Source organism: Cebus imitator, unplaced genomic scaffold, assembly GCF_001604975.1.
Source record: "Cebus imitator isolate Cc_AM_T3 unplaced genomic scaffold, Cebus_imitator-1.0 Scaffold95, whole genome shotgun sequence".
Classification (NCBI taxonomy): Eukaryota; Metazoa; Chordata; class Mammalia; order Primates; family Cebidae; genus Cebus; species Cebus imitator.
Genome location: NW_016107410.1, coordinates 1214342 through 1226613, shown reverse-complemented (window position 1 = coordinate 1226613; position 12272 = coordinate 1214342). Strand labels below are relative to the sequence as shown.

Here is a 12272-nt window from a genome sequence, read left to right as displayed (position 1 = left end):
TAAAAAAATGGCACAGATACTTTGGAAGAGGATTTAGCAATTTGTGCCATGTGATCCAGCTATCACATTCCTTGGTATTTACCCAGAGGGGTTGAAAACTTATATCTAAGCAAAACCTGCAAATGGATGTTTATAGCAGCTTTATTAATAATTGCCAAAACCTGGAATCAACCAAGACGTACCTCAGCAGATGAATGGATAAATACACTGTGGAATATCCAGACAATGGAATATTATCCAGCACCAAAAAGAAATGAGCTATTAAGTCATAGAAAGACATGGAACCCTAAATGCACGCACTGTGTGAAAGAAGCCAATTTGATAGGACTGCATATTATATGATTACAACTGTATGACATTCTAGAAAAGACAAAACTGTGGAGTTAGAAAAAGAGCAGTGGTTGCCAGGGGTTGGGAGGGCATTGGGAGGGATGAACAGACAGAACACAGAGAATTTTTATGGCTCTGAAAATAATCTTCTGAATATTGTAATGATGAATACATTGGTCCAAACCAATAGAATTGTACAATACTGAATGAACCCTAGTCTAAACCCTATGTAAACTCTTATCAGTGGTTATGATATATCAATGTAGACTTTTCAGTTATTAAAAATGTATCACTCTGGTGGTGCATGTTGATAATGGGGGAATGAATGTGTGTGGTGGGGAGGGATACAGGGGAAATCTCTGTACCTTCCTCTTGATTTTGCTGTCAACTTAGAACTGCTCTTAAAAATTAAGTATTTAAATAAATAAATATTAAAAAAGAAGAAAAGGAGTAAGAATGCTCTGTCATCAAACTTGTACTTCTAAATAACACATTGATCAATAAAAAAATAAATAATTAGAAAATCCTTTGCACTCAAAGGAAAATAAAAACACATCAGATCCAAATTTAGTGGTAACTACAGTTGTGATTAGAAAGAAATATATGAATCTAACTTATTGTATAAAAATAGAAACACAACATATCCCAATTTAGGGGGTACTACAGTTGTGTTTAGAAAGAAATTTATGACTCTAACTTACTGTATAAAAAGGAAACGTTTAAATTGAAAATCTTCTCTTTCACCTTAAGAAACTAGAAAAAGAAGGGCAAATTAAAACAAAGTTGAAAGAAGGAGATAAAAAATGAATAAGAAGGAAATAAATGATACCAAAAATAGACTAGCAGTAGAGAAAATGTATAAAACCAAAAGGTGCTTCCCCAAGAAGATCAGTAAAATTGGCAAAATTCTAGAGAGAGAGACAAGAAGAAAAAGAGAAAAATGTAATGACATTTAATAAAATATATGATGCCCATACAAATGCTGCAGATATTAGAATGACACTAACAGAACATTCTAAGTAATTTTATGCCAGTAAATTTGACATCTTAGACAGTGGACACATTCCTTAAAAGACACAAATCGCTAAACATTCACATGAGAAGAAATACAATATATAAATATGCAGTTAACATTCTCCTCACAAAGAAAGCTCCAGTTCCAGCTAGATTCAGTGGTGCATTCTATGCAACATTTAATTAATTAAAACCAAGCTTACACAAACTCTTTTTAAAAATATAAGGCTAGCATTGACCAGATTCCAAATCCAGACATATATATTAGGAGAACAACAACAACAACAAAAATCATTTTCTCATGAATTTTCTCATGAATTTGCTGGGTTTGACTTAACTTGCAAGTCAAACCCAGCATTTATACAAAGTATGATTATTATGGCCATATTGGGTTTACTCAAAGATTCTATGTTTGCTGTAACCTTCAACAAACAATGTAGTTCACCATATTGCACTGACACCTCTAAGGTTTTAAAAAAAATTAAAAATTTTGGCAAACAATAATTAATTAATAGTAATTCTCAAGATACGATAAAAAAGCAATTTCTGAACTTCATGAATGATATCTGTAAAAATACTACAGCTGACATCATGCTTAATAGTGAAAGAATGATGCTTCTCCCTGAAGGCTGGAAAAGTCAAGAATGTTTTTTTCTCACTCCTTCTGTGCAACATTGTAGTAGAGGACTTAGCAAGTAAAATGGGTAAGAAAAGAAACACATGCAGTAAACCTGCTTATTTCCAGAAGACATAGGGTGTACAAAACAAAAAGCAAGGAAACAAAAAAACTATGGAATGTACACACAATAAACTACTGAAAATAAGTGAATTTATCATGTTACAGGTGTAGGTCACTACTTAAAATTCAACTGTTTTATCAATGAAAATACAAGATTTAAGAGTATTTTAAAATACTGTTTAAAGTAACATCAAAAATCCATACAGCATCTAGGAATTAATCTAATAAAAATATAGACCTCCTCTTTAAAGCTGTATAATACTGCTGGGAGAAACTAAAGACTCAAATTGCCATAGACACAGACATACAGATAACTGTCTACAATATGTACATGTGGATATATGTGTATACATATTCAAACATATATGTGAATGTATATATTTATGGATTCAAAGGCTCACTGTTTTTATCAATAAAGTCTCTCCAGATAGATCTACAAATTTAATACAATGTATATACATCAAAATTCCAGCAAGCTACTGATATCCACTTCATGTTTATCAAATATTTTGATACTTCATTTTTGATATTTCTCCATTACTGTATTTTGAAGGTCATTACTCTTTTCTTCTGCAGTGTCTAATATTTTATTAATCTCACCCAGTGTATTTTTCATCTTAGATAATATAATTTTCATGTATTTCAGATTATGCAGTATTTATTTTTAGAAACATATTGTATGCTCATGCTTTTTCTACCTTATTAAACACCTGAACTACAGTCCAGGTGTCCTCATCCTGTGTTTCTGTAAGCCTTTTAATTTGTAAAGGTATCTAGACATTGTGAATCTCATCTCATTTGGTGCTAGATAGTCTTGTATTTTGCTAAAATGTTCTTAAGCAGGTTGGCAATATGATTAGATTTGCATTTTGAAAATGTAATTGATAAATTTAATATAGAAGCAAGTGAAAAAAACTGGTATAATAAAGCTCACTTAGTAATTCAGTAATTATGCAGTGTTGTAGTGATTCAGAAGAAAAATGATGAGTTAGTCCGTACCTAGCACAGCACCTGCCAAATGGTAACAACTGGATAATTTTTTGTTGTGTCACACTGTTTATTGATTAATGCATAGGAGTTAGCCATTTACACTACCCTTTTTGGTTTACAGAATATTTTATATTGGAAAGCAATTCTATGCTGAAGGAAGCTATCCTGAAGAAGAAGATAGTAAAGCCAGAAATTAAAATCCTTCATATTGACGACTATGGTAAAGTTTTGTGCATGCTATGTTATTCAAGAACAACTTTCTCTGCGTCTTATGGTTTTACCTGTAAATGACTCTCCATCTTTAATATTTTGCTCTTTCTTTAAAAGAACTTCCTTTACAGTTGTCCTTTCCCAAAGATTTTATGGACCGAAACCAGTATGCTCTTCTGTTAATAATGTAAGTATTTTATTTGTTTTTGAAATAAAGGAATCTAAAGATTTTATATTTTTGTGTCTCACATGACAACATTTGATTAAATAAATGAGACGTCCTCTAGGTGTAGTTAACCAGGGCAGCTGTCTGTTGTCTAAATTCCTCGAGGAGTCCATCACTAAATCATGTGTAAGGATGTGTAATTTTCTGAACTTCTTGCATCCCACATGGAGTTTGGTGCTACTGCCAGGAATAGTGACACTAAGTAGTTTGATTTGTGGATGTCTGCTTAGCAGTTACTCAAGCCCTGTGCTCTTTACCAGTTGTTTATGCAACATTGAGGAACTTGTAATTCCACTGCTGAAACAATTGGTTATGTTTATATCACTCCTATCAGTTTTTCCTCCTGGATTCATGGCCTGCAGTAAGCTGCTCCCATGCCCAGAAAACTTGCCTCAAGTTTCTTTTTTTTAATCTTGAAATTGACTTTGAAATTAAATATCTTTATACATTTTGTAAGGCTATGTCGTGACTATATAGTATTAGGCACCAAAGCCCTTGATATCTGATGCCTAACTAACTTGATATTGATGTAGCATTGTATTCCTGAGAGTTATAAGTTATTTCCCTTATTAAGGGCTCAGGTAGCATGTTGATATAATAGTGCTTAAAATTGTCTAAAATTATGTCTTTAGATACAATATTTAGAAACAGTAAATATGAAACTAATATTTCTTATGATCACTGAGTATAGTGGATAAGTATTTAGTCTGTGGAATTGAATTTCCTGGGTTCAAATTCTAGTTTTGCCATTTATTAGCTGTGTGTCCTTGGGCAAGTTATTTAACCTCTTACAAGGCTAAATTTTTCTAAATTTAAAACTAGCATTACAGTACAACCTGTGCTTTAAGAGCACTTTGTAGATTGAGTGAAATACAACATATACAGCCCCTTAAACACTGCCTAACACATATGATTCTTAAAATTATTGGAATATAATTCTTTTTTGTGTAGATTGCATTTATTTTATTTAGATATTTTAATATATACAAGCCATTTTTCCCTTTATTTTAAAAAACCATATAATATAGAAATAATATAATATTTAATTTTCTGTCTCACCCCATTGTTCATTTCTAATTCTAATTATTGAGCTTTATGTAGTTTCTCATATCCAAACTTTTCTGCTTTGTCACTAAGAGCCAGAGAGCTCTGAAAGTTCTTAATGTCTCCCTAAGGAAGTTCTTATTTGCTGTTTCTTAATTCATTGTTTTTTCTTGTCCTTTTTACCTAGTTTTCTTCTGCTCCCATTTTAACTACATGTATCATTTATTGAGGAAAAATATTTAAGGTATTAAAATGAGACAAAAAGAAAAAAAAGTCAACCCCATCCCCTTTGGTAAAAGGAAATATTCTTTTGATTCACTGAAAAATAAACTTCATCAAGGAAAGGGACATCCCTCAGGCTCATAGGAGGCATCCCTCAGTATATGGTGACCTTCAAATTGGAAGACAAAAGAGATGACTGCCCTTGAAGCATGACATTTATGCAAACGAATGTATAGATAATTATGCCCACTTGCATATCCACCTGCTCTAGGGCAGTGTCACATATAGGGAGAAAACCAAGTAAGAGTTAACGAATTCTCTTTTTTTTCTGAATCAGAGAAGCTAACTGGCTAATATGGGTATCAGACCTCTGTTTTTTTCTGGTTGAGTTTTAGTTTCTAAGAGGAATATAAGGAACTACTCAAAAAACCAATTTGAAGATTTCTCTTATTGGCAAGGAATATTTGGGTGTTTTTGAGAAGTAGGATTTTAGAGCAAAATGTTGGTTTTGGCGTCAGATAGGACTGGGTTCAAGTTGGAGTGCTGAGATTTTAGCAATATGCTGCTGAATTTTTCTAATCTTTTGTTACCATAACATGGGATAATATTTATATTTAAATATGTCACCATAGTGTTTGGTAGAGCATAAACACCTGCAGATAGTCTTTAATAAATTGTGCGCAGAATTTAAAAATAATGGCAAAAACTGCAATTGTTTTTATGGAAACCTAATATGGATAATAGTATTTTAAAGCATTTAATTTCATTAATATGGGTATTTAATGTGTGATTTAATGCCCATAAAGTTGTTGGCAGACACTGCTAAAACAGATAAAATAGTGTGGTCAGACCTATTCAATTTACTTTGCTATTTTTTTTTGGTTGATACAAGGAAGAATGAAAATAAATATTAAATCATTTCTAGTTCTTTTGTTGTATATTATTTATACTTAATATTAATTGACATTATCCAAACTTTTGGTTTTTAGAGGGAAATTATCAAAAGCTTTGCAGAATGTGACTTACAAAATCCAAAATGAGGAGATCTTTTTTAAAAAATTTATTTTTACAATATGATTTATTCTTTTTAAATTGCATGATTATTTCTAAAATATTATGCTTGGAAACATATAAGGGTCAGAATAGCAAAAGTATAAAGTGATTTTTAAGAATTTTCAAAACTGCCAATAATTTAAAGGCATTTTTTTTCTCAAGATTAAAGACTGTTTTCAGTGATTTTGGTGTCAGTACCCAGTGCTGCTCAATCTTTATTATGGATCTTCCAAAGAAATGGTCCTTTTACGTCCCTTTCTTGGTCATATGTTTTGAAACTCAAACTTAATTTCATAATATTGAAAATATAAGTGAATCAACGATCAGTGTCAATGTCACATTAAAAAGAGTATGTGGGATGGAGTACATACCACATAAATATTTTTACTGTAATAGAAAATCTAAGAGCCATTGGTACCACAGATGAATCTCAGTGACCTGAGTTTGCTGCAGTCTCTGTGGAGTCATGATCCCCTTTTTCTGGACAACTTCTCCAATTCCCCCTCCAAGTGCCTACTTGTTTTTCTCCTGCATTTCTGCTTAACATTATAGATAGTCCTTAAGGCCTCGAAGTCCTTATTCATTTTTACACTTCTTCTCTACACATCTATATTCATTCCAGCTCTTTTAACCTCAAATTGTTCTTTTTTAATATTCGTATTTGCTACTCATGTATATGTAACTTAATACAATACACATCTACCACGTTGCTTTTACATATGAGAAGCTGTGTTAAGGGCTATGGGTAGATAAAAAGAAGATTGCAAGCATCTTGAAGTCTGTAACAGTTATTTGGATTTGTTCAGTGTGCCTCCACAATGCTTAATATACAGAACTTACTGACTGTCCTGTAATTACCAAATAGTGCCAAGAGTGAAGGTGTTGTGGAAAATATCCTGCAGTTGCAGATGTTTATTTGGCAAATAAATGTGAATTTAATATACTTAGATGCTGGTAAACGCAATCCAGAAAGTTGTACTGTTACTAAAAAAGAAGAGATTTTTGTTTTTGTTTTTGTTTTCTGTCTCTGTGAAGAGAAGCAGGGTCAGCTCTGGAGTTTAGTTCAGTACCAGGGGCCCGTCATCGCTTCCCATTGTTTTCTTTTTCATGCCCAAGTTATCCTGCCACACTTGTTAAAGGTCTAACTAGGGAGGCAGTAAATGTTCAACAAGTAATATTAACTTCCAGAATTCAACATATGCTATCATTCCTCCATGACTTTCTTTCCTTTCTCTGAGTTCATCTTCCTTGAAATCTCAGGGAATTCATGGCCATCGATCAAGTCTTATCTCCCCGGAGCTTTCTTCCTCTCTCCTCCTCTGTCAGTTTGTGGATTAGGTCATTCTAACTGGAAAGCGTTAATCATTTTTATCTAGAATCTCATGAATGAATGTTTTGTGTATCAGAATCGTATAATTTGGTCATCTTGCTAGAAGTGATCTGTTTTCTATATAACTATTCTTTTAAACAGTGTGATAAAAGTAACTGATCCATTCACAGTGAGTGAATATATTCAGTTATTCATATCCAACAAGTCAAGATAACATCACTGCTGATCTGTTACACACACATTTCATTTCCTCAAACAATTTGAAATATTGTTTAATATATAACTAACATCAAGCTTTCAGACCAGTGAGACATCCTACCTGAATGATTTAACTCCATGCTGCTATACTGCATCTACTTACACTTCCTTTTCTTTAGTTTATTACCTTTTGCTATCTCACTTTTAGTTGCTTTTCCACTCTGCTGCTCGGTTTAACTTTGCAAAATCTATACCTGAGAAGGTAGCCCTCCTACCTAAAATCCTCTCATTATTCATTCATCATTGATTAAGATGTGCATTTTACCTCACACTACGTAATAGTCTTCTTAATATGTTGTCTATTTTTCTCTTCATTTTCATCTCACACCAGCCACCCCCAAAGAGAAGTCCCATTCTCTAGATATAAGAGACTGCCTTGTTCTGGGAAACACCACGTCTTCAATCATTACTTCGTGTGTTTTTACAAAGCCTCCCCAATGCCCTTAGTTTGCCTGGCCACCTGAAAAAGTTCTATTAAGACTTCCAGACACACTTCTAGATAATTTATGCACACCTCTGTTATAAACATGTAATCATACCAGCTTACAATATTTACTTTGCTTTCTCTTCTATTAAACTGCTAACTCCTTTTGAATTGTTTTGCTATAAGACACTAACTGGAGCAGTATTTGATAGAATAAATGAATGAATATATGAATACATCAATGAATAAGTAAACAAATCAATTAACCCTGAGTTTGTCATCAGGAATGAATTAAGTTGAGATGTGGAAATGGAGAAATAAATGATTTGTGAGTTTATAATTGACTTCTGTATGGGTCCATTTCTCTCCAGTTTAGTTTTCCACTCAGTAGAACGAAACCTGAGTTTCTAATTTTTCTTACAGTCTTTCTGGATAGTGCTAAATATTGATTGATTTTCATGCTGCCTCTTTACTGTTTCTTTCTCTATTTATTTATTTATTTATTTATTTATTTATTTTTTTGAGATGGAGTTTCGCTCTTGTTACCCAGGCTGGAGTGCAATGGCGCGATCTCGGCTCACCGCAACCTCCGCCTCCTGGGTTCAGGCAATTCTCCTTCCTTGGCCTCCTGAGTAGCTGGGATTACAGGCATGCGCCACCATGCCCAGCTGATTTTTTGTATTTTTAGTAGAGACGGGGTTTCACCATGTTGACCAGGATGGTCTCGATCTGTTGACCTCGTGATCCACCCGCTTCGGCCTCCCAAAGTGCTGGGATTACAGGCGTGAGCCACCGCGCCCGGCCTACTATTTCTTTTTATAATTTTTTTATTGCGCTTATCCCCTTAAGATAATAAGAACTGATATTAGCTACCATTTATTGAGTGTTTATTGTGCAAAGAGTGTCATGCTGATAATGTGTAGGCACCGTCTTTAATCCTTATAGAAATTATCCAAGGTAAATACTACTGTCCTTATTTTAATACAAGGAAACCATATAAAATATGTCATGTATATGTTCCCCAAGATCATAAGCAGGTAAAGTTAGGGTTTCGACCCAAGTTTTATATATCTGTTTTCTGTATTAAAGCCTCTGCTGTATTACCCAATGCTGCCTCCCTGCATAGTCCACTGTATTATGATAATTATTGCCATATTATCAAGGAATGATGACTTGAATCAGAGGAGGCTTCTCTACCACCAAATTTTTATAACCTTTTATTCTTTCCACTGAACAGTTTATAATAATTTCTGGAATATAGCATTTTACATTTGTACTATGTTAATGCTTTGTTGTAAAGTATTGATTATAGAAATCAGGACTGAGTTCATGAATATTCCACAAGAGAGATCAAATTCTCAGTTCAGATTATTTAATAAAATTCTGAATTCTTATCAAAATGTTCACTTTGTGGGAAGTCTTTTCTACTCTCTATTTATTTCATGGATTCCTATAGTTTTAGCAGATCAGATTGTCAAAGGTGAGTTCATTTTGTTTCCCAAGGATGAAGACATATATATTTTAATAACCTCTAACGTCATTTGATCTTCTATTTCTTCATGCCAAATACACATCTACATTTACCCTTAGTTTCTTGCAAAAATAGTACATATACTGGCTGGTGTAGATGAAAGAGGTAGCTTGTTGATATCAGTATTTGTCTCAAAGAGTGATTATTATTGCTTTGCCATGTAATGAGATTCAGAGCTTAAATTTCAGGTTTATCATTTTTTATATCTTCATCATTTAAATGGATGGAGAATGTACCTATACTGTAATACATAGAAAATGATTGAGAAGAAAAAAACACAGTGGCATTTAATCTTGTTAATAGAAGGGAAGAAGGTGATCATTTGTTTCTATTTTTTTCTTGAAAATATTTATGTTCTTTCACAATTTGTAGATAGTGCCTCTCAAATGTCAGCATTAATTTCTTACCATTATATAAAGTTGTACAAACTCTAAGTTGATGTATTAAGAAAGTGCCATTGGAGGAAAATCCAAATTTAGTTAAATGGGTAGATAATGCATAAGCTGTAATATTCATTTCGTGATTATTTTAACAGGAATATGTATGTACACACACAGAAACACACATGCCATTTCAGGTCTTCTGTTAATGGAGGTTTTAGATATGCATGGATTCACAGGATTATATGAATAACAATAGGTTTCATACGAATGAAATGGGCTTATTAAGATTTCCTATTGAAAACATACATGTATATGATATATTTACAGTTATACTATTGAATATTTTTATAAGAAATGTTGAACTTCCTAATTTACATAGTTCATAGTTTTGGATAGTCATATAAGTGTAGTTATTAATGTGAGAGTAAGTCATATTGAAATCTCTTTTCCTATTTTAGTTATTTTTTTCTAAGAAAAAAATTAGGATGTAGTGTTAGCTATGTTATTAGTTTAACGTGACTTTGAAAGGTTAAACTACAAATACTAAGATACAGTGTTTTCTTTCTTGGTAATCCCACACAGCCCCATCCATATTAAGCTATTACAGGATTTTTAAAATAATATATTCTTCCCTTTTGATTTATATATAAAAACAGTATGTTCCGAATCATGTAAGCTATGTACTATGTAAGTTAAAGGGTGTCTATGATGATGGGAGGCTAGACCAGAGCTCCAGGCTTTTCTTCTAGTCCACACACACACACACACATATAGATGTGTGTGTGTATATATATTTTACATAAATCTGTATATTGTGTGTGTGTGTGTGTGTGTATAAAACTTATGTATATATATATAAGTTTTTTCTTTTGAGATGGAGTTTTGCTCTTGTTGCCCAGGCTGGAGTGCAATTGTGTGATCTCGGCTCACTGCAACCTCTGCCTCCCAGGTTTGAGCGATTCTCCTCTCAGCCTCCTGAGTAGCTGGGATTACAGGTGCCTGCCACTACGCCTGGCTAATTTTTGGTATTTTTATTAGAGATGGGGTTTCATCATGTTGGCCAGGCTGGTCTCAAACTCCTGACCTCAGGTGATCCACAAACCTTGGCTTCCCAAAGTTCTGGGATTATAGGCATGAGCCACCACAGCCTGCCCACACATACATCTTTGAGCAACAAGTAATGTGCAAAGTCCCTTACTAAAAATTACAGGGCTCCTAGGAGATATAAAACTTGGGAAGAAACTAATAATTACTATATTTTTAAAACAAAAACACAACCCAAATAATACAATTGTTATTAACATAGTAAAGTTGTAAGTAACGTGATTTGGAATCAGTCATTTTCATCCTTGAACTTCAGCTTGTTCTTCCTCCTTGAGGGCATTCTCTTATAGCCATTTGTTCTCATTTTTATCATGCCATTTTTATCAAAATTATAAACCTGATCTAGCTGTAGCCTTCTTCATTAATCCACTGTTTGTGTCCATGTTTTCGTAGCCTCTGTGACTAGAGCTCTCAGTTGTCACCTGTCCCTCAGTAACACAAAGGAAGCATAATGAATTGGAAACTCCTAGATCAGCCACAACTCACTGGAAAAAAGTGCTTCCACTGATTTTTAGCTTTTTTTTCTGAAGGTCCCAATATATTGCTAAGACTTTTTCTTTATTTGTAAGAAAATGTGAAACTGGGTATGGTGGCTCACGCCTATAATCCCTGCAGCTTGAGAGGCCGAGGCGGGTGGAGCACCTGAAGTCAGGAATTTGAGACCAGTCTGGACAGCATGATGAAACCCCGTCTCTGCTAAAAATACCAAAAATTAGCTGGACGTAGTGGTGTACACCTGTAATCCCAGCTACTCAGGGGGCTGAGGCAGGGGAATCACTTGAACTCTGGACACAGAGGTTGCAGTGAGCTAAGATTGCACCACTGCACTGTAGCGTGGACAACAAGAGGAAAACTCTGTCTTGAAAGAAAATATGGCTCTGATTACGTCTAAACATTATTATCTTGGGAAATGCTTTTACCACTATCACAGTGCATTATACTGGCATAATCTCCCTTTTAATCACATAGAAAATATGTTGTAAAAAATAAATCCGTGTTGCACAAAACATGTTGCATCTTTGAGAATTGAGTATTGAAAATTATATTTATACATGCATATTAATGTATAGGTTATATAATTTTAATTTATAAGGATACCCAAAAATGTATATGTAAATAACATGTAGTTTACTTACTTCTTATGCTTTTTTAAAAACTTTTTTTCTCACAGCATTATGATTACAACAGGGCAGATATTCTAATCCCCACTTTATAGGTGAGGTCACTTGAGGAACAGAATTGATGCACAATGTACTTTATGTTGAACATCTACTAAGAGGTGAAAATTTAGCAACAATGTGCATTTCAAGCTTTTATTACTGTTCCCTAAAAAAAATTATAGGAATAAAGGAATTTAAAATATATGGTATAAATTCAGAAAAAGGCCCATAATTCGAACTTCATAAATAAAAGA

General features: G+C 33.5%; 1 protein-coding gene across 3 annotated transcripts in view; it reads left to right on the top strand.

Moving 5' to 3' along the window:
• Positions 1-12272, top strand: part of DPP10 (dipeptidyl peptidase like 10) — a 1448345-nt gene that overhangs the window by 1404742 nt on the left and 31331 nt on the right. For all 3 annotated transcript variants that reach the window (XM_017536067.2, XM_017536066.2, XM_017536068.2), the window contains exons 18-19: positions 3195-3293; positions 3401-3470. In XM_017536067.2, the coding sequence (XP_017391556.1) occupies positions 3195-3293; positions 3401-3470 (169 nt within the window). The remainder of the gene's footprint in view (positions 1-3194; positions 3294-3400; positions 3471-12272) is intronic.